The 22,831-nt window shown below is 44.0% G+C and overlaps 1 protein-coding gene across 1 annotated transcript; it reads left to right on the top strand.

The window, feature by feature from the left end:
* The first annotated feature begins 1,198 nt into the window (after positions 1-1,198).
* twr (signal peptidase complex catalytic subunit SEC11 homolog C twr) lies at positions 1,199-22,069 on the top strand. The gene is made up of 6 exons (XM_037422768.2): positions 1,199-1,387; positions 2,062-2,171; positions 3,633-3,782; positions 9,529-9,648; positions 19,471-19,528; positions 21,630-22,069. The coding sequence occupies exons 1-6, from the start codon at positions 1,343-1,345 to the stop codon at positions 21,678-21,680; spliced, it is 534 nt and encodes a 177-aa protein (XP_037278665.1). The 5' UTR covers positions 1,199-1,342; the 3' UTR covers positions 21,681-22,069.
* The last annotated feature ends 762 nt before the right edge of the window (positions 22,070-22,831 follow it).

Raw genomic sequence — 22,831 nt, 5'->3', positions numbered from 1 at the left:
GCCTCCGAGATAGCTCCGGAAATCGCGGAGACCAACGGCAATAAAAACTGCATGATTGTGGTCGCGATCATTTTGAGATTTACGTGTATGACGCACGTGTTCGCATTTTCTAGTTCAAGCCGGGACGTAAAGCCCTCAAAGCCCTACGTGCGTTAATGCTGTGTGGTGGCGACAACTTCAGATTATCGGTGGTCGCGGCGTGTGCGATGTTTATCCAGGGCGTCACCTGTCTACTGTTGCACGTCACGCACAGCGGTCAGAGGGTCTGTTAAGCTTCATAATCAAAGTTACCACGGCCCTCCGTCAAGTCTACTCAAAACAATAACAGGAGACCTACATTATAGCACTTACTTAAACGAACGGCTGTGGAGAACGCGAGTAATCGCTTACCCAACACGTTCGCAATGGCCTGTATTTAGCGCTCTCGCCCTTGTGCATTGCGAAAGCTGCAGAAATCAGTAAAACTGAAGTCAGTTACGTCCTCGGCAATTCACAAGACAACAGTAGCGCAGACTAGGATCTTTTTTCGTAGAGCGCGGAGTGGTTGCGTCTGCTTTAGTTTTCCCCTTCGTTCAGGCGAGTGAACCAGCAAGCACTTCACGACGGTACGGTGATGCGTCCGACTAGCAGGGGGAAATTCGTAGCTCTTTTTCTGAGGGTTCAATGAGCGAAAACACCCAATATTTAGCTCAACCGTTGTTTCGTATGCTGTAGTTGCACCTGATTGCGCAGCAAACTGTGCAAGAGAGTGGGGCTGTGCACTACTCAAAACTGCGTCGACAGGTTGCGCTGCATGTCCGCAAAACTCCAGAGTCTGACGTCCCGTACTCTGCTATCTAGGTCTCTCTGCTGCTACCTAAAGCATACCTAAGGTAGAATATGCAATAACCCTGGTAGGTGTTTTGTGCAGTAACTCTAATGTACGAAACTCTATGACGCCAATTTGAGCTGATTTCGGTTCTGAACTTAATTTATTTTAGAAAAAACTTTTAAATTAACTTTAATTTTTTAAAGGAAAAAACCATTATTTAAAGTCATTTTGAGTCAAAATATTTAACGCATTGGTTGTTAACACTTTTTAACTAGCCAAAAACGCTTTTCTGCCTGGCAACCACAACTTTAGTTGCGTTGATCGACGAGTAGTGGCGCTAGCGCACAGACGTGAAGGCACTTTTCGTTTGTTTTTTGATTTCGTTATCGCTGGGGGCCCTTTCAACTGACGTGTACCGGTTAGGTGTATGTGGCGGCGGTAGCGCTCAGCGGTGCGGTTTGGGTTAGCAGTGCACATACAGATTTTTCTGTTTATCAGGGTCTTAGGGACCCACGACATTGTTAGCCAAACATGTTCGGCATGCTAGATGACCTCAAACGCATGAATAAGCGGCAGGTAAGCACAGCGTTGCATTTTCACGCATGCTCCCGATGTGCGCTTACTACGGTGACGTCTTGCTCACCTGTGTAAATACAGTGTACATGAACTTTCTGCCTGCTCGTTTAATGTTATGGAAGCGGAATGAGCTACCCTTAGCATTCTACGCTTTTGTTCGTGGTGTGAAGTGCTTCCTTTGGTTCGAGTTTCACCAAAGTGGCCCCAGTGGGGGAAAGCCGGGCACTGCCAGATGTTTTGCGCTGCGAATGTCAGCGATTGCTCGGTCGTACACCCTGTTTCAATAATATTACGTGGCACTACAGCACTCTATGTAGTCAATACTTTCCTTCTGCTTATCTTACTTACTGGTTACTGTTTTTAAGTGCATATTTTAATATCACGCATCTACGAAGGCACGAAATAGCCTGAAGGCTACATTCGGCCCCCAATATTCGCATTCTCTCACTTTCGTTCGTGCAGTCTGGACAAGCGTACCAAGTGAAATTCAACCATACCGTTTCCACGTTTTTTTTTTTTTTGACTGATTGCTTTGCTGGCTTCTTGCGCTTTATCGGTGCCTTCGCTTGCAACCGTCTCCCGCTTTTCTGCGCCTTAATTATAACTGTGTCCACGTGCCAACCTGTTTGATTGGGCCAGTTATTTTTGCCTGACCTTCACATTTTTGTCCGCAGCTTGTATACCAATTTTTAAACTTTGGTATGATCGTGTCGTCGGCCCTGATGATATGGAAAGGTCTCATGGTCGTCACCGGCAGCGGCAGCCCCATCGTAGTCGTGCTCAGGTAAGCGTTAGCATTGGACGGGTTCATATTAATATGCCATATCGACAATGTAAAAACAAGAACTGTAGAAGTGTCGGACACGTACCACGTGACCGGAAAACATTGCACTAACTTTCAGGTGTGGCAGCGTAGCCGACTGCTTTTGTACGAAGCCCTGCAATGGAGACGTAACATATGTAACCAAACCACATTCGTGGGAAAAAGCATGACCTGTGCATGTATTGTCATGGGCCCATCACTTTTACATGCTTAAAGTTACAGTACATCAAACACATTCTAGCCTACATGCTTCAGTTCATGATTTTGCTTTTTTTTTTCCAAGGTTCCTCGAAGTTTTATGTTATTGCTTTCACACAAGTTGCCTTGTCTGTCCTGCTGCATTTCTACCGTGCAAAGTTGCTAGCCGCTGCACAGCTCTGCTGACACTTTATTGTTAACGTACTATGTTAGTACCTACCCTACTGAAAGCTTGTTAGTTTGTTACATTAAAAAAAATGTTACAAAAGAGCATTTGTGTGGTGGGACAAAAACATAGAATACTATGTTAATATATATCTTGGTTGGCAAAATGCATAGCGAAGAGAAGCACAGCAATCGCCAGAAAAGAAAAAAAAAAGGTTGTCTGGTTTCTGGTCTAAAAATTTGGTTATGTTGATACTTGTGCAATCCTCAAATATTGCATGAACATACCAATTTATGCTTCACGAATGTCATGATTCGCTGAAAATAGTTCACCCAATTCGTTCTGGAGTATGGCTTTTCAGTAGAGAGAGAAAGTCTGCCTCCCCCTAGCCGTTGGCCGGGATCCCTTGATACATGGCAGCAGCTATGGTTTCACTGATGATGCCTTGCTGAACGCTGGGGTCTGAGCAGGGTTTCCTAGAATTCTACTGTGTGTGAACTGTCATACTGAGTCAGACATATCAAAACCGGCCGGGCTAAATTTGCTGCCTTGTCACAAGATTTGCACTATGACTTGAATACCTTTTGGTTCCACTTGCTGTAAAGTATGGGGTTTGGGAAGACCCCAGTTTGTAATTTTCACTGCACAAAGTTCTCTTTATTACTACACGATCCGGTCGCTTGTGGGTATACTTGCCGATTTAGCCTGTAGTGGACTGTGATTTCTTCTGTTCGTAGTTTCAGGTACTTGGAAGGTTTCGGGGGTCAACTAGTGAGACGTGAGGTCATCGAATGAACCTTCTCTTACCCTTTAAGTCTCTAAAGAACTTTGCAGTGTTATGTAATGACTGTTAAAAAGTATTAAGATTTTACCATAAAGTGAAGTAGCAAGAAATGGAACGCATTAATGAAGTTTAAAGTTAGTCCATTGTTGGCCTGACTGAAACTACTGCCTAGCTAAAGCATTCTCAACACACGAAAATTCTAAAATAATGCGTTCAACACTGCATGCTTTGCAAATTTGAACCACACTTATAATTTTTTTTCCATCACGGCCAGTGGGAGCATGGAGCCAGCATTCCACCGCGGAGACCTGCTCTTCCTGACAAATTACAAAGAAGATCCCATCCGCGTGGGCGACATCGTAGTCTTCAAAGTGGAGGGCCGTGACATCCCAATTGTTCACAGGGTGCTCAAGCTGCACGAAAAGTAAGTCTGACTTGACTTATGTGAGGCAGTTGCTGAAGAAATGGGTTCGGTTGCATGTAAAAATTTCCAGGTCCCTCTAATGCTCTTCTGGTGAGGGCATTGCTAGGACCGTGTTCTGGGACTATCACTTTTAAACGCAGCGTTACTTTGTGGGCAAGGAATATAACACCTAAAACTGTCGGAGCGGAAACTTCCCACCTCTTTTCGATCAGCCGATCACTGCACACTGAAAGCGATATTTGTGAAACTGAGTCTCTGAATACGGCCCTTGGAATAGTTCATAGGAGCTGGAGCAATTCTTGTTGGTGGACTCGTGTTACGTAGTCTTAATACACTCAAACCACGATATAAAGAAATATTGCTTATAACGAAGTAAATGAAAAGTACTCTTGCAGCAGATACAGGGCCTTTATACCTTTATAATAAATTTTCAGATACAACGAAGCTATTTTCGTGCAAGATGCAACTTTGTCGTGATGAGGTTTGAGTCTACATATTGTATTTACTTGCATAATAGGTGCACTTTTTTTTTTTTCAAAATATCCGGCTCGAAATTAGGGGTGCGTCAATTACGCGTGGTAAAATTTTTGGAAATTTTTTCAACTCCGTTCTGGCACTTTAAATCTGCACATTTGTCAAGTAAAAGGTGACTTTATCGTTTACCAATTAATTCAGTGTAAAGCAAGCATACCTACGTACCTTTTAATGAACAAGCAAGAGTATGAACAAGCAAGAGCAGTCAACTGCTTGCACACACACGCGTAAAATATATTTACACAAATGTCATAGCGTGTTCCTCGTTTTCCCTATTCGGAGTCACAGTAGGAGAGCACACAATAATCCTTGCCGAGCGGGGATTCGTTTTCGGTGTCCGAATCATCCGCACCCCACAACATGTCATCCTCACTCGCATCCAGTGCGTTCAAGATGCCCATCCTCTTGAAGCTTTTCCTGACGACTTTGTCGGAGATCGCCTGCCACACTTCCACGGTCCAAGCGCACAGCATTTTCACAGTCGACGTTTTAATCTTACCACCTGGAGTCAGGTGATGTTGTCCTCCAGCCATCTATGTGGTGTACAGCCTTCGAACATTGTCCTTGAAGGCTTATTCAGGGACACGTCCAAAGGCTACAGTATCAATGTGAGGCCGCCCGGAATCACTGCCAGATCTGTGCGCAGCTCCTTTAGCTCATCTCGTACGCAGTCTTCTAGGTGTCCACGAAAAATGTGCAGGACAAGCAAGGACGGGAGCAACAGACCACCCGGCCGCCGACCCCAGACTGTTTTCATCCAATTCACCATGAGTTCCGCGCTCATCCAGCCTTTTTCCTGGGCTCTGATTTAGATGCCTCGAGGAAAATTTGCCTTTGGGAGCGTCTTACGTTTAAAAACGTAAGGTGGTGCGCCCATCCGCTATCACTGCCAGCATTACCGTGATCGTTGTTTATCAGCACCAGACGTTCCGACGATGACGCTCCGTGCACCTTTCTCCTCCACTGTCGTGTTCCAGGGCATATTAAAGCAAATGGGCGTCTAATCAGCATTGCCGATCTGGGACAAAATGAAGTCTTTCTGCTGTCGGAGCTTTATAACGAAACGATGGAAGTTCACCACTTTATCCTCATATGCTGCGGGCAAACGCTGGCACATGGTGGTCCGCCTTTGCTGTGCAAGGCCATGACACTGCATGAAACGAGGTGTCCATCCGGAGCTGGCTTTGAACACTTTTGCTTCGATGAGCTGCGCTCAGGCTATTCTGCGCGCCTCAGTACAGTATCCAATGACACAGCATAGCTGTTTTGTTGTAGCTTCCGCATACGCCAAACCAGTTCCTCTTCAACGTTCAGATACCTGCCGGTCTTCACACCGCGGAAAGCTCGTGGTGTCTTCTTCGTCGCCTTAAGTTTTTCTTCTTGATCCCCCAAGTACCGAATACTGATTTTTCCAACACCGAAATGCCTGCTTGCAGCCCGGTTGCCGTGCTCCAGCGCGTACTGCACTGCCTTCAGCTTAAATCCAGCCATGTAGCTTGCGTATGCCCCCATGGTGGAACCAAAGTTGAATACACGACCACAACATACACACACCGCTTGCAAAATGGCGTTTCTTTTTTTCTTATGGTGGTGATGGCGATCGAGTCGACGGCGTTGTACACGTGACCGCCAAGGAGTGCGGCGATTTGGGAGTATCAGTAATTCATGGAACAGCCTTTCTTTGTTTTTTCACTCATGGACGCTTTTTTTTTTGTTTTGTTTCGACAAACACGTTTGTTACGTCGTTTCACTTCAAATATTTTGATTTGCTCGTCTATTTCTCTTCTATTTTTCTTTAAGGTACGGGGAACGCGTTACAACCTATTGTTTTTCTTCAGGGTACGGGGACCGCATTCCAACTGTACCGCTGGGGGGTAGAATCATTTCTGATCACGGCGAAGTTCAAGGTGCACCTATTATGCACAGAATTAAAAAAAGCGAACTTTTTGCAGCCGAACTAGGGGTGTGCCTATAATGCGAGTGTGCCGATTATGCGAGTAAATATGGTGTATGCAAATAGTTTCCTCTTTGGACTGACATGAAAGCATCTTGAACTCAGTTCGAAATATAAAAATTTCACTTTGAAGCGATAAAGAACAAAATTTTTGCCACCAAGATTTTCACCCACATTGATAGTTTGAATGATGATTGCTCAGTCGTCACAACCTTCACTTTAGGCGGCAACTGGAAGAGAATAATTAATTAAATGTGTTTTTTCATACACTGCGGTGTTTGGTGATCACGCTTTGAGCAGGAAGATGTAACGTTTGGCGATGCTACAACACCGAAAATGGGCATGCCTGCTTTCGCTCACATCTCTCGACTCATTTCGCTGCCATTAGAGTTTTTAGAACCATTATAAACAACACTAGCAGCAGGCAGTGCTCCCGGCTGGGGTAAAGCATCGGCACTTTTGTGGAAGGCGACAGAGGGGGAGAAAGGAAAGAGGAGCTCAGGAGCATGTCCACCCTGCGTGCTTCTCGGCAAATGGGACGTAATGGCTCTCGCTCGTCTAGAGCCACTGTATGCTAACAACCCACCAAATACATCCGACTGTTCAAAAATATGTAAAGTAAACTGTTTGTCGGAAAAGCCGCATCTTCCTAGTACAGTCACATCTCATTAATTCGAACTCGCACTCTAATCTTGTCAAAGCTATGTGTATTCCAATGGGCGAAAGTACCGTGTAATTCGAACGCACAAGCACTTGTGACAGTTAGTTCCAACATACCCCGCTCCGAAAATGCTCTCAGTACCACGCCCAATCCCACGACGGCACCTCCGACACGTCAACGCTGCACACGAAGAAGGAAAAAAAGAGAAGGCTGTGGTGGAATCTTTGCTCTTTCTCAAATGCCGATCTGAGACGCGCCTGTGTCACGCTTCTCCATTTTTTGTCCCTGCCACGTAGAGACCCTTCTCCTTTCAATGCCATGCGCGAAGAGAGGAAGGGGAAAAAAAGAGAAAGCTGTTGCGGAGTGTGGTGGTGAAGTGGTAAGAAGAGGAGAAAGGCACCTAATTTCTGCAGCCCGGTCGGGAGCACGGCGCAGTGCCTGTCGCGGAGTGTAGGCTCGTCGATCTGCAACAAGCCGGTGCCACACTTCCCCGTTTCCGTCCCTGCCATGTAACGTTACGTAGAGACCCTTGTCCTTTCAGTGCTGCGTGCGAAGAGTGCAAGAAAAAAAAAGAAAGTTGCCGTGAGTGTTGGTTCTCTCTCAAATGCCAATCTGCTCCTCCCCCTGCGTGGAGATGCTCCTTCTTTCTAGTTATGTGCTGGCCACGCCCTGGCTACGGAGCAGGGGGTAGCAGCGGAGACGCAGTCGTTGTTGTCATCTTCAGAGAGTGTTGGTGCTGGACTTAGTCGCACGCTACTTCTCTTGCCAGGAGAACGCTGCCGCCGAAGTTAAAATGCTTCGCAAACTGCGTGCAAAATTTATTGACTTGCTGCAAGGTGGAAGGAAACGTGTGCAGACGTGCATCACTGATTGCTTTAAATAATGATGGATGTTCTGTGATTTGTGAATAAATGTATGTCTTCTGAAGCTTCCCTCTCATGTGTTAGCTCAACGCACATGCGCCACTGCATGGTGAGCCCTCTGTTCATTTAGCTTTCATTAATTCGAACTTCTTTTAACTCGAACAAATTTTTGGGCCCCTTCGAGTTCGAACTATTGAGATTCGGCTGTACAGCTTTGATGTTTTAGTCAGTTCTGGTTTTGTTCAGTATCCCTTTAAATCACAAAAGCACACTGATTCTGAAATAGCCAAGTGAAGGCCTTAAAACTATTCAGTTTAACAGACAAGTATCATAGAAGAGCCTTTACAGACCCCATAATGCATGGCATATATCTTACACTAAGATAACTGCCTCTTGAAGTCTTAACCATTAAAAGCTTCTGCATGTCTGCCACATGTGAGCAGCGCTATCAATAAGAAAAAGAGTGCTCTCAACTCAATCATATTGGTGTGTTCAACTTTTTGTGGTTTCATTCGAAATGAAAGCTGTCATGAATCGGCATGATGCCGCTGACATCCTGCTCACCTTTCAATGGCATCGTGCCTTCATCGCTGGTGCTGTCAAGGCTGCAGCACAGTTCTCCACAACAAGGTGGAGAACTGCGCTGTCTTATAATGATGACTGTCTTACAATGATGCTACTTATTTTTGTTTTGTTCGGAATTTTCGTTTGTAATACGAAGGAAATCGCATTACTTTATTTGCTACGCTACGATTGTGTCACAGGCTGTTTTTTTTTTGTTTCTTTGGCAATCTTATACAAGTGCCACAGTATGCGACTCTGTCAGGCCAGTACCACTGAAAGGGATATGAGGTATAGTTGTTACATAAATGGAATGCGGCTTTATCTGTTTCTCCAGCCACCACTCGTGAAGTCTGTAAAGATAGTTATTGCCAGCTGGGTATGAGCTTGGAACATTCCTTCTCACCAGCTAGGGCAAGAGCGTGATGTTTGACGATATTCCAGCGATCTCTGAACGTTACAGCCACTTGCAGTATAAGTTGACGGCGCTCATCTGTCTGCCGTCTGCAAAATAAAACGAAGAAAATTGCAATTCATGCCACTTAAAAGGGAGATGTTTTGACGCCAGTTCAAAGATATTTGTGACAATTTTTTTTTAAAAGAGCCAAATGTCTAAACTGAAACTAGGCTAAATTTCTCGGTAATACAAAGCACACCCAGATGTCTTTAATTTCACGAACACTTTTAATCAAAATGGGGTCATTCTTGATTCTAACATGGACTCAAAAAGGCAGTTTTTAATTTAAAAAAAAGCACGAAATTTTGCAGTTGTTGCGATCAAACTAAGCCACATTTACTAAACCAGTTTTGCATTAACAATTGTAATCAATACATCTAACCTGGTTTCATCAAATCTTTTCCATTTCTGTCTCATTTGCTCTGCTATTGTGTTTACATTCCACAATTAGTTTTTCTCGGGCGAGTTGGCACTTACCGAAGGACGTGTTTATTTAGGACAATACTCTGCTGACATGTACAAGCTTCCTTATACACTTGCAAAATAATAAAAGGCTACGGCCGCAACTTTGCCCTAACCTTCCCAAGTTATGACTTGTCACAGCGAGGTCCGTGGGGCCTCCTAGTGCACACACCTATGTTCACTTCAGCTTGGCATGGTTGCTCAGATCTTATTTTCATGATGTCTTATATTTTTTTCTTTACCTTGCACATTAGGGCCGATGGGTCCGTGAAGATTCTCACCAAGGGCGACAACAACTCTGTTGACGACCGAGGCTTATATGCTCCTGGCCAGATGTGGCTCGACAAAAAAGACATTGTCGGCCGGGCAAGGGGGTGAGTTATGGCTTCTCTGCAACACCAGTTGCCTGTGGTAGCCACAGCTAGCCTGTTTATTTTCAGGCTTTCGTTCCTCTTTTTTTTTTATTGTTTTAAGAGACTCTGATGCAAGAGACAAATGGGTATAAAAAGACACCTGTGGGTCTGCTTAGAAACTTGAGTTGATAAGAAAAAACGCGTACCCTGCTTATAAAAGATGCCTCTTAAGAAAGACAAGATTTGCTCCCAGCGCACGTCTCTTATGAAGGAGTTCAAGCGTATGTAGCCCGTTATGGAGCTTATTCAGTATGGCAGGATTTCCATTCTTATTCAGATGTAATCTATGAACTTCGATGCAGTAAAGATACTGCTACATTTTTCACCCTTTTACCTTATATAATATGCTCCTGCCACCTATTTAGATTGCTTGAGTGAAGTTTGCACTGATTCTGTGCACTTATTTATACATAGTTGAGGTGATCAGGTGTTAAACCCCATGTTTGACTTTTGCATTCTTGTTGGAGAGCATTGGGTGACGGGTGTGTTACACATCGGTCAACAAAAAATGTGGAGCTCAGCCAGACTAACGCACGGAATATAATTTTCCCGCAGAGATCACTCCAACTCAAACTCCCCAAAATGTATTTTAAGCGGACTCGCTTGGACTCGCACCGGGTGAAATTATTTTAAACCAGACTCACTCACCCAAACTCATCATAGTATTGCTCACTTGGGCTCACTCAGACCCAGACTAACGGCTCGCTCTGAGGCAAGGCGACTTGTTCGTTGACATATGACTAGCTTCTTTGACGATGGCTTCAATTCTCTGTAACAGCAAAGTCTCGCAAGATTGGTGCTTTACTTGGCACATTTTGATCTTGTACACTTCAGTAGTGGCTGTAATATAGTAAGGCTATCCTTTATTGAGATAACTCACAAGATAGTTTTAGAGACTTTCCATGAAAGGATTTCCGAGTTGGAGGTTGAGGCAACTCACCCCCTAGCCACCCCCTGTAACTGATGCATTTAGTGAATAATTATTGAGCTGGTATATGAACGCTGGTGCATTCAAATATGTCCGAGTAAACGTGTGTGTATAGGTGCAAGCTTGCGGGAGCTTAATAGTAATGCTTAATTAAGCAGTTGTCATCACAGGTTGGCAAAAAACGTGGATAAGCTCATTCACTCATGAAATATAGTTTGAGCTTGGGGCGTATTTATATTCAAGCCCACTGAAATTTTCCCAGCCGAACTCGCTTGACTCGCGGCCTGATCTGAGTCCGAATGAGTCAATTCGTGAATGAGTTTGGCCGACCTATGGTGTGACATTGCAAATCTTCGTAGACATTTTGCAAAGGTATGCCACGTGTGACTGATAAACACTACCATATACAGTCAACGTCCGATTTCCCGGACCCTCAAGGGATTGCCATAGCATCCGGGAAAATGAATGCGGCGAGAACACACTTTTTAATAGGTATTTTACGCTGACGGAGAAGGTTGTGGCAGGAGTACGGGGTTCATTGGAACTCATTGGAATTCAGCAAATTCAGTGTTAAGGTGACTCTAAAAAGAGCTGAAAGAACGAAAAAAAAAAGTATGTGGCCTGTGCTGCCGCATTTGTAAACACTTAGGCACAAAAAAAAGTTGCTTATATTTCTTTGTACGGTGTTCCACTTGCTTGCGATGTTTGTCTCAATTTCTAACATAATGCAGTCGCTGTACGCTGATGACAATACCGTATTTACTCACGTAATCTTCGCACTCGCATAATTCTCGCACCCCCCACATTGCCCTACAAAAATATAATTTCTGTTTTTCCTCGAGTAACTATCGCATCTCCGAAAACTGCCGCAACAATGTCGTGTGCTCGTTCCAGCAACTGATGATAATAGCGCGTGCCATCTCTTAAGCATCAAGCGTACTATTATTGCACAGAGATTCAATTCAAGCCAAGCCAAAGTGGCAAGTGTACGTTGGGGCGTGTTTTGTATGTTGTGTCGGTAATCTTGTCACGTTATGGGGCAATACTGAAGCTACACGGCCACTTTCAAGTTGAAAGTGATAGATCATGCACTAAACAACGGCAACAGGGCCGCTGGCAGGCGCTTCGGAGACTACAAGTTTTGTGTTCGCTACTGGGGACAGCAGCTGAAAGCCACGAAGGCGCGTTGGGCCTGCTGTGTGCCTAAAACTGGGATTGATGGTAAACTTTATTTCTTCAGAAGGAAACTGCGGACAATTTTGTTAAATAGCCATCAGCCCAATACTGATGTTCTACGCCTACCTTTTGAGGGCTCCTGTTGAGCGACGAACGCTACCACTACACCCGCAACGCCCACAAGCTTTGCGTATAATATTCTAATTCTCAAATATTTGCTTGCACTTTTTGTGTCTCAAATAAATCTTGCTTTGTGTTGAACCTGTACATTTATTGTTGAGGTAAGTTTCAATTAGTGCTTCTCAAAGCTTGCTGTTAGTTGCTGGTGTGCGAATCTAGATTTGTGACCACTTCGTTTTCTTTGTCGCTCTGTATGTTTTCGTGAAAAGTTTTTCCCGCGTAATTCTCGCACCCCCCAATTTTGCATCGGTTTTCTGCCAAAAAAAGTGCGAGGATTATGCGAGTAAATACGGTAGTCAGTGCTCAGGCCAACTTCGAGCTCGTTGGCTGTGTAGGCACTACCTCTTTGATCTTGGTGTCGGAGTCGTCTGAATCCTCCGTAACTTGACAAATGATTTCATCATTGCTCAAGGGTTATCCTGGCTGAAATCGAAACACCGGCAAAGTGCACGGGTGGAAGTTAGTTGCACGCGCTGTCCACTCCAGGCGAGACGGCTGACCGTCTCAGCATCCAGTATAAAGCTCCCGTAACGAAAACAGTTCGGAGGGTCTGCTGCGTAGCCGCCTTCCACGAGCCTGCAAGCATGCTGACGACACACTAAGTCCAACAGTGTAGCTTTTCCCTCTGTTGGACCACAGGCTTTAAAGCACCATGCGGCCCTAAGCTATGGCTGGCAACAGATCGGCGTGCGCTGGATTGCGGCATTTTCGGTTCTGAGGGTACGGCAGCAGTGGAGCAGTGGGTTCGAGGGTCCAAAAAAAATCAAAATGGCGGCATCGATAGTCATTTCGAGTCTGTGGTTAGCAGTAAAAAGTATGGGAAATTGTGTGGCGAATGCTATGAACGTATGGAATTTCGGACTATTTAATACATTCACTCTAAAGGGAACTTGGCGGTGCCACAGATGAGTGTCCGGAATTTCGGGCGTCCGAGAAATCGGAGGCCGACTGTAAATCTGTACAGTAATTAGCTGTATGTAGAAAACAAGCCTCCAGAGTTATATTTATCACTGCAGGACATCAGTCGTTTATGAATGCCCTATTGAATGTTTGTTTGAATGTTTGTTCATTGGGATCAATAATGAGCAACTGTGTACTCGGGGCTTTTCTATCGGTGCTTCAACTCTGTTCCTTTTGCATTCAGTGCAGACCATTGTTAAAGGGAACATGCAAGTGTGGGGGCTGAAATACACTCCGGTCTCTAGCAAGTTTGGAGCAAATGATTCGCGGTAGGTGGCACTGGTCACCCTATGTGTGAATTCACAGTTTGAGCCGCTTCTAGCTGCATCTGCAGCTCTTTCATTCACAAAGCCAGATCTGCACATTCGCATAGTGTTCCCTTCACCTCTGGTATGCTGTGCATATTGCCTGCTATATTGCACATACTTGGCCACCCTTTGTTTCTTCACTCTTTTCTAACAGTAGCGAACACAATAAAGTTTACAAGCCAGGAAAGTTCTTGCTCTTTAAATGAAATACCATATGACTGGTTCACGCCTGATAGGTGTCTAATACTTTATTGGTTAAGATGTACAGTAGTTGAACCTGGGTGTATCGAATTATTTGCCATATTCAATGCTTATAACATTCCTTTCAGGATTTCATGCACAACTAGCATATCACTGTACTACTCATGTATTGAACTCTTGTTCACCACCACTTTTGAAATATATTGTCTGCTATTGTGCCGATCTACAGCACAGCAAATTTCTTGCTTCTGGTCAGCTATTGCTTATCCCATTGAAGAGTTTCATGCTGATTGAATGACACTACAGAACAGCCGTAGAACAGATATAGACAGTAAAACTTGTGTTGGGTCTAGTTGGTACGTAGCAAAATAAAAACTGAACTTCTTTGGCGTGATTAATACGGAAAAATAAAAAAAGAGGTGTGGAAAGAAACACTTTTTAGCTATAGACAGGTATGGAAGAAAACTGCGTGTCTCAAGATATGAACGGCTCATGCATAAACAATTTTATTTGCGCTCTATAGTGTCAAATTGACCTGCTGCGGTAGTCTAATGCGTACAGGCCTTGACTGCTGACCTGAAGGTCTCAGGATTAAACCCTGGACCTTGGCAGCAGCATTTCGTTAGAGGCAACTTGCGAAGGCCTCCACTGCCTCATATTCATGTTTAGGGACGTAAAATGGCAAGTACAGTCGCCGACCGATTTTCCGGACTCCAAAAATTCGGACTTGTTGGATATTCCGGACTTTATAAATGCACCGTCAGGGATCCCATAGAGCTAATGCATTGTTTCGACCGATTTTTTGGGTGAATTTGCCCCTGAAAGTTCGATTTTTCGGACTAAATCGCTCGTTTTGTGCCACGCCCCAAGCTATAGTGCCTAGAATATACAGTATATTTCTAGACACTGTACCCAAGCCATTGTGAACGCCGCCATGTTGGATTTTCCGTCGGCTTGGCTAAGCTTGGTCTTCAGATGCCTTTCCTGCCTTCGAGATTGGAATGCGCACGCCATATTTTAAGTTTCGGAGGCCGTGTTTGCTTTTTTAAGACGCGGTGATGGATGCCGTTTTTTCGTCTTCGGTCAGCACTATCGTCATCACATCGCACGGGGAGGAGGCGAAAGAAGGATTCTTTTATTGTCGTTGCAGCTTTTTTCAGTCGCCATTCTGCACGTGTTGTGTCGCGTAGCGTCGAGACGTTGTGTGCTTCGCAGCGGCTATCTGCGGCGAGCCAGGTGGTGTGAAGAAGCCTGGGAAGTATACGACCCTGACGATGGAGAAGAAAGCTGCCATAATCAAGCTAATAGAGAGTGGACGTTAATAGGTAATAGAGAGTGGAGCCCGCAGCCTCGCCGCGGTGGTCTAGTGGCTAAGGTACTCGGCTGCTGACCCGCAGGTCGCGGGTTCAAATCCCGGCTGCGGCGGCTGCATTTCCGATGGAGGCGGAAATGCTGTAGGCCCGTGTACTCAGATTTGGGTGCACGTTAAAGAACCCCAGGTGGTCAAAATTTCCGGAGCCCTCCACTACGGCGTCTCTCATAATCATATGGTGGTTTTGGGACGTTAAACCCCACAAATCTGAATCAGAGTGGAGCCCGCAGCCGTCGGCGGCGGAGATCGCCAACGCGGTGACAATTTTGTCGAGCGTTTACGGCGACGATGTCACCTTGGCGCAAATACGGGCAAACCAAATTGCCCCCAAGCGTAGTTTGAGGCAAGGCAGCATCAAGGACTTTTTTAAACCTGCCTGATGCAATAAACTTCAGATTTTTGGCGAAAACGAATTGTTCGGACTGTTCGATTTTTCGTACTTTTTTTCGGTCCCCGCCAGGTCCGAAAAATCGGTCGGCGACTGTACTGTCGTATTACAATGACAACTTTGCTTTAGAAAGCTGTACTGCTGCACAGCTGTGTAGTACATTAAATAGTGATGGCTGGGAAAAGTAACTTCCGTGAAGCGAAGCATATTACTTGTGCCCATTCAGGATCAAAACGAGGGTTACAACGTTGCTTCAAAAATCTTTTGCAAGTGGGACAGCGTGATGGGCTGCAGTAGCAGTACAAATTCAATCCTGCACTTCTGTCCTGTGCTTTTGGGTGGCTTCCATACTCGTCATGATGTCAACTATCAGGGGTGCCAGAGGATATCACAAGGGGTAATCGCTGTTTTTGGTTGATTTATGAGTTCCAGTTTGCTTATCACCTGACGCCAGCCTTGTTGTTAGGACTTTACATTTCTCCATGCTACTTCAAAGCTTTAACTGACAGTGCCTGAAAATCTGCTGCCGATGTTTGCAAGCTGCTGCTGTTGTTACTTTACCCTCTCCTTAGAATACTTTCATACAGAGGAAACACACTGATGTTTGCAGCACAATCAATTGCAAACAGTTGAGCAAAGATATTTCTTACTTATGAACAACTCTGCCATATCTCCTGTTTAGTCACTCTGGTATCTAGGAGTGTGCCTGATTCGCAATCTTTCATGGTCACCTCAATTACTGCTATCTGTGCTAAAGCATCACAAACTTTCTTTTTTCACACTCGCCATAATCTGCATAAATCAGTACCTAATATGCAAGTTAGCACACCTAATGTTCTTTTTCCCACAGTTATTCGTGTAATTGATATGGTCCCCTCATCCAACTTTCAGGGTGTAGAAAAGTGTGCCATCTGTTTCATTACTCGCAATTACGAGTGCGAATCCTGTATTACGAAAATAAAGCAGGAACATTTCTTGCATCCTCTTCAGGTTTGCCAGTGCCTCATCCCTTTGTCTGCTTCACAGATACACTAACAGCATCACACGTTCCCTCCCTTTGGTAACTCTACTGTGCATGTCTGTACGGCTTTATAATCAAGCACCTTCAACGTATCTGGCAAAATGAGTAGTTTCCATCACTAATTACAAAGCATTTCATGACCATCTACTCGAAGATTTCATGCTTACGTAGTTTCTTGCTTGATTGCCTATTTAATTATGTTCCAGATCTGTTTCTTTGTACAGCAGTTCCCCGTTGCATTATACTATCAAAAAGAACCAGCAGTCTTACAGTTGAGGCTTTTAATAAATACATTTTCTCACTTTCCTCTCTGCGACAAATCCATTGATTCACAAAGTTATTGTAGCCAGGGAAAGCTCTCGTGATAAACTTCTGAGCACAATGCCTTCGGCACCATTGGGAACTCTGGCGCCGGGTAGCTGGTCACATTGGAGTTAAGTTTTTCTTGTATATTTCAAGCATTGCTGCAGATGTATCAACTATCTCTGGCTGGAGGAATTAAGCGTCTTGAAGATAGTGGTGCTGGTATGAATTGGGAAATATCTTCTCTATGGGCGTTTAAGGCTTAAATACAATTTACACTTTATTAGACATCCTCTCTTTATTCTGTCCTTATTACAAGGTAAAAGGAGTTAACGCTGAGAAGCAACGCTGTCTCAGCGGCAATTCATGCAAATGAAAAGTCATGTTGAGCAGTGGCATCTGCGTGGTGTACCGATGCACAGGATTACGAACCGCCACAACGTAAATTTATTTGACAGGTCCTCACTCGTACTTGTCTGCTGGCTTATAATCACAATCGAACTACTGTTTGCAGCCTGTGTTGCAAGTATGACTTCATTGCTACAGCAGATAGGTTCTGACGAAAGGCACCTGCCAGCATTTTTCACGTTACCTTTTCATAATTACAGATACTGACCAATAGCTTTCTACTGCACTAAAGAGAATGGATACCATAAACATTGATTCAGTCTCTTTACAGTGCAAAATAGATACATTACATTGAGCGAGCATTATTTTGCCTTGAATAGATGTTGAGTGGGACATGAGCACCCCCAACAGTTGTGAGGAGGTGCTGGAGCTGACTGGCCTGACAAAAAGTTGACGTGCTAATTTTTTTTTGTTCTGGGCTTGTGGTGTAATGTCATCGCGGTAAAACATACAGCCGCCCTAGTCACAACCATAGTTTTACTTTGATGAGGCTGCATCTCGCACCCATGCAAGGAGCAACGAACTTTACAGTCATTTACGTACAAAGTGGTGCTAGAGGTGGTGGCGGTTAATTCTCTTTGTGAATGCTCCCACAGTAGCTCTTTCGTTACTTTGCTTCATTTAATAGTCTATGTGAGAGATCGCATTAATAGTCTTTTCGCAGCTTTCTAGTTCTGTCTGTTCAAATGGTAGCTGCATTCTTTCCCATCATCTTTGTACATCAGCTGCTGGTCATAGTTTTATGTGACCATCTTCCTCACTTGTATCGCCTGCACATTGGAGGTTTCACGCCCTCGCGATCTTTTCAGACAGGCAGGTATTTTTTAGTGCCATATGAAATGCAGCGGTAACCTTTGTGTGGTGCTATGCTACATTATAAATTTTTAACAGCTGAAACATTCATTTCTTGATTTCATGAACTTCCCAGTTTTAGGAAATGATTCAAGCGCACATGTGGCTTCTTTAAACCAAGTTTCAACTCTAGATGTGCTCGTGAACTTTCCTTTGGCTATTAAGGAAGAAAATCAAATTGAGGCAGTGTAAATACAGCACATTGAAATCTACGACCTCTTGCTATTGTACCAGTGAGAAAGCTTTGGCATCAAATTGAAGAAGAAATAATTGGCCTCCATTTTCTATAGTTCAAAGCTTTTCTAGAATTCTCGCCGGATTATAGAAATCTGGTTTTTAAATAATGGTATTACCAGCCTAAACTATTCCGTAGTTGTGCTTTAGTGCACATTTAGGGACCCTAGCTGTTTATTTGAAGTGTCCAGCTGGTATAGACTGTAAGGGGTTTAGCAGAAATAGAACCTGTGGAATGTCATCTAACATATGTCGTTTCATAGTGAGGTTGATTGCGTGCTCACCAACAGCTGTAGTATGACATCAGCTGTGGGAGATTTCCGCCTCTTGCCGTCATTGTTAAGCAACAGATGCCATAAATATACATTTCGCTGGGGAGATCAGTGTTGAATTCTTTCATATTACTATCAAACATGCAGAAGGACTACAGAGCAATTTTCAATAGATATAATATTAATAGACTAGAGGGACATAATATTTAGAATACTATTGCGCTAATGCAGGTTCCACATCACAGACAAGTTTTTCAAAAGGAATTTCCCCTCTGCCTACCTGTACCACCCGTACACACGTGGTGTCTGCACAGATAGTCAGATTATTTTTTCAGCGATGCAATGAATGGAGTGCTGACACAACCCTCGCCCACCCAGTGAATTTCTAGAGTTTCTATTGCCTCCCTTTCTTTTTGTTGACCTCCAGTGGGAATCACAAAAGTAGCACCATATGCCGGGGTTCAACCTTCGCACTTTTTGCAATGCATCGCCTATAATTCTTCCCTTGATAGCAATCTAACAGCCGAATGATACTAAGCCATTCATTGGTGCATCTGCCCATTTGGCTTTTTATACACTTTGCTGCAGGCAAGTGAAATGGAGTACACGACTCCTATTCTATAAGCTGTAAACTTTGATTGGTGCTTCTCGGAACAGCACGGCTTCTCAGGTTCCAACGCTGTGGAGCATAGCTGTGCAGCCTTATGAGGAGCTGTGAACAGGATGCCAAGACCACACTTTTGCACCACTTGCTTGAGCCGATGGAATGGGCATTGGATGTTGTTATCAGTGCTGTCCATCCAATACGATCGAGCACCATACAATATTCGCTGCTGCTTCATAGTTCAGCTGAGATGTTCTTCAAAAAAATTTTTGCCAGGAGTGTGTGAGCTCCACTAATTCCACATTCGTTCAAACATGCTTCTCCGCTCTGAGGAGAAGGTCACAGTAATATGAACACATTTGCATATTCCATTAATCTGAAAGGAATATTGATGTTTGCCTGTTTGACTACATCGTGGTTGGCTGCAGATATGAAAATATTGAAAGAGGGGAAGGCTTATCTTTTTCATTAGTTGTAAAACTGTGCGGTGAAGGGAAAATGGTAAACAAGTTATACTGAGTGTTTGCAGATTTACTTATAATAAGCTTGAATGTGTTCACTTATTTTTCATTACAGGTTCGTCCCATACGTCGGTATTGTTACGATATTAATGAACGACTATCCAAAGTTTAAGGCAAGTATAGAGCAGCTTTGTTGCTTGTCCATTCCTCTTTGCTGGGTTGTTTCTTTCTAGTATACATGTTAGTAAGTTTATGTGTATGCCTCGGAATCACTTCATCACTTCTCATTGTGTGTCACGTTCTGAAGGAGAATTCGAGCAAAGCTAGGAAAGAATAACGGCTGAGTATCCTATGCAACCAATCTGTGACTGCAGCAACATCTGCATGACGCAGTTACAATCAGAGTGACTGTAAACATGCAGCCAGAGTTGAAATGTACAGATTTCAGCCTTTAACAGTTCTCTTCACCAGAATTGAACCTGTATGTATCCCCTTCAGCATAGAATAGGCCCAGTGAACCAGGCAAGTTTGGGCAGCCACTATCAATGGATTTGAATTGAGGCATGGGCATAGGATGAAACAATTGTGCCCTCTTTCGCTGACACAGTAATGTTTAACTCAGTGAGTTCATACAGTGCTCATTAGAAACAGCGACACCAATAAAATGTTCGTTCAAGAATTAATAGTATTTGTATGTTGGCCATCTGAGTTAATAACAGGACATAGTCCTCAAACATTCATGACTGTTGCGCAACACACACACGGATTAGAAAGAAACACCAAAGCCCATAGTGTCTATTTCGATCTCTGTGTGTATATGCAAAAATATGAATCGGTTTCACCTTCTGCAGTTGTTGGTATTGCCTCAAGCATGCCTTTATCAAACAAGTGCATGACCAAAGCCTGCTATGTGTTATCATATGCAGTACAGTCCCAGCGACTTGTTCTGTTACAGGTTGCGAGTGCACTAGTGTTGTCAGCCCTGTTTGTGCAGCTGACCACGAAACAATATCATTAGCCGAAATACAGACGCTTGCAATGCAAGCGACTCGTTACGTTACAGGTCGCGAGCGACTCGTTACGTTACAGGTCGCGAGCGACTCTCTTGTTGCACGCATTGTTATAAAAAAAAGCTCTTTATAAATTAAGTGCTCGACTAAATGCGCTGGAGTTTCGCCAAGTTGTTTGTGAGCACCCAAAGATTAACCTGCCGACCACAGATTATGAGCGAAAATGGGGTGTCGTGGCCCCTGTAAGAATGCAAGCAAGGCTAGGAGGCAAGCAAAGGGGACTATATTTGTCTTTCGTGTATGTAAATAAAATTTCATCTGGATATTTTTATGCCAAGTTCACATGTTCTGTTTGACTTTTTCATGCACTAGTTTGCTGTGCATGCACATATGCAATACAGCAAAAGCAGTAACAGTACTGGTCATGGAGCGTCAATCGTAAGCTATAACATCATAGAAAGGCATACAAAGAAAAGTTACTCAAACTTGATCATAATGTCGGCAGATTTTATATGTTTGCCAAGTTGAAGTGCAAAAATATGTTACTCATGCCAGAGTGAGCCATTGCTTCAAGCCTTCAGTATCGTGGAATGCCGAGCAAAGCAAGCTCACCCCCCCCCCCCCCCCCTTCTCCAAAGGGGAAGAATAATTCTACCAGATTTGGAGAGAGGGCGCTTGCTCGGCCCCGGACCGGGTCATTAAGTCTTATTTCATGCTTATTTCAGATCTCCCAAAAAATTGAGGACGGTCTTGCTCGGCATTTTATTGTAGTTGCCAATATGGAAATGTTTTGCAGGAAATGGCTACAAAACACTAAGCAGATGTTTCTTAATTTTGTTAGTATTGATACCATGACATAGATGACCAGGGTATGCAGCTTGCAAGATTAGACTGTTCCATTGAAGCAGAGAGCATTTTCTGTGAAATAACAAAATATTTTACATTCTACAGGTGTTTACTTAGCGATTAACTATGATAACCGCTGCGTGCACTTCAGCCATGGATGCAGCAAGCTAATAAACACCACATGTAGTGCGTTTTGTGCAGTTTTCTCTTAACCTGCAACTGTCATTACTGGCTACACTAGCAGCTTTAGCACTATGTAGCACTCCCAAGTGTGCATAACTATCTAAAGCTCCAATCTCTTACACATAGTGCCTTGCATTTTTTTATTTTTGTGGGCTTGGAATTTGTAACTTCTGGATGCATTTTCATGGTATGTCTTATGATGGTCAATAAAAGTGCTTCTTCGTTTTTTTTGCAGTTCCTTGTGCTAGGATGTCTCGGATTATTTGTGTTGGTTCATCGGGAATAGGACTGGCTGCGTTGTGACGCTCACTGCCGCCGACATCAACTGTTGTGGAACTGCGCAGTGTTGTGGAACTGTGCAAGTTGATAGCGAGGGACTTTCTTCATCCTCGCTGAATGCCCGCATGCTGATTTAGTGGCTGCATGCCATGCATTTTGTTTCGTTTTCATTCTGTCCAAGATGGAGGACAAGTTTTGTCAAGGTGTTCACGCTGCGGGCACCTTTGTATGCGTGTTATACAACCCAAAATCAGGCAATGTTCACTATTGGAACAAAAACAAGGCAAAAGACATACCATACTTATCTATGTTATAAATATATGTCATCACATCGCATCTTTGTATGGGTGGTTGGAGCACATGGAACTGAAATAAACGTAATTGTGTTTTTTCTTTTTTCTTTGTCCGGCAACTTCATTTCTGGCTTTGTTGATTTTGATTTTGTGTGGTCTACCTACTACATGCATAGTTGGAAGCAGGTAAAAAAATCTAAGGGTCCATCTACTACTGTGAGGACGGCAGCCACTGGCACACTAGCCTCCATCATGGAGGGAATAGTTTTGTCCACTGGATATAAAATCGCGGGCTAACTTTCTTCATGATGCTTGTCCATTGTGTTCACAGTAGGCATCTATTACTGCATGGTATTGTTTGATATGAAGTAGTGCTGACAAGGGCCCTATTGGCACCTCAACAGCATGGACAACCGGCATGACCTCATCCTCTATTTGATGCTGACAGTTTGCACTGAATGGAAAATGAGGGCATCCTCATTCTTTTGGTTGTCAGAGCAGTGCAGATAAAAAGAGAGAGTTCTCTATCTGGGCATGATGCATCGAATATGAAAAAAAAATTAAATTTGGCCACTAGACAGATGCAATGATTTCAATAGCAACAAATTGGAATCTTGTTCAAAATCAGATGAGCAGATAGATATCTGACATGGTGTAACTCAACAGAACTCTGGTGTAAGGAAGTGGGGCTGCTGCAGTGAGCAAAGGAACCATCGTGCTGGCTATCACCTGGGCAAACTGGGGGGGTCAATACACAGCACATAAAAAGGCGTGGGTCAAATGGGCAGGTGGAATAGGACAAAATGGCATGGTAATGGCCACCAAACAAGGGGAAAAGCTCAGTTTGGCAACTCTTGATCATCAT

Source organism: Rhipicephalus microplus, chromosome 4, assembly GCF_043290135.1.
Source record: "Rhipicephalus microplus isolate Deutch F79 chromosome 4, USDA_Rmic, whole genome shotgun sequence".
Lineage (NCBI taxonomy): Eukaryota > Metazoa > Arthropoda > Arachnida > Ixodida > Ixodidae > Rhipicephalus > Rhipicephalus microplus.
This window is presented reverse-complemented; position numbering and strand designations above follow the sequence as displayed.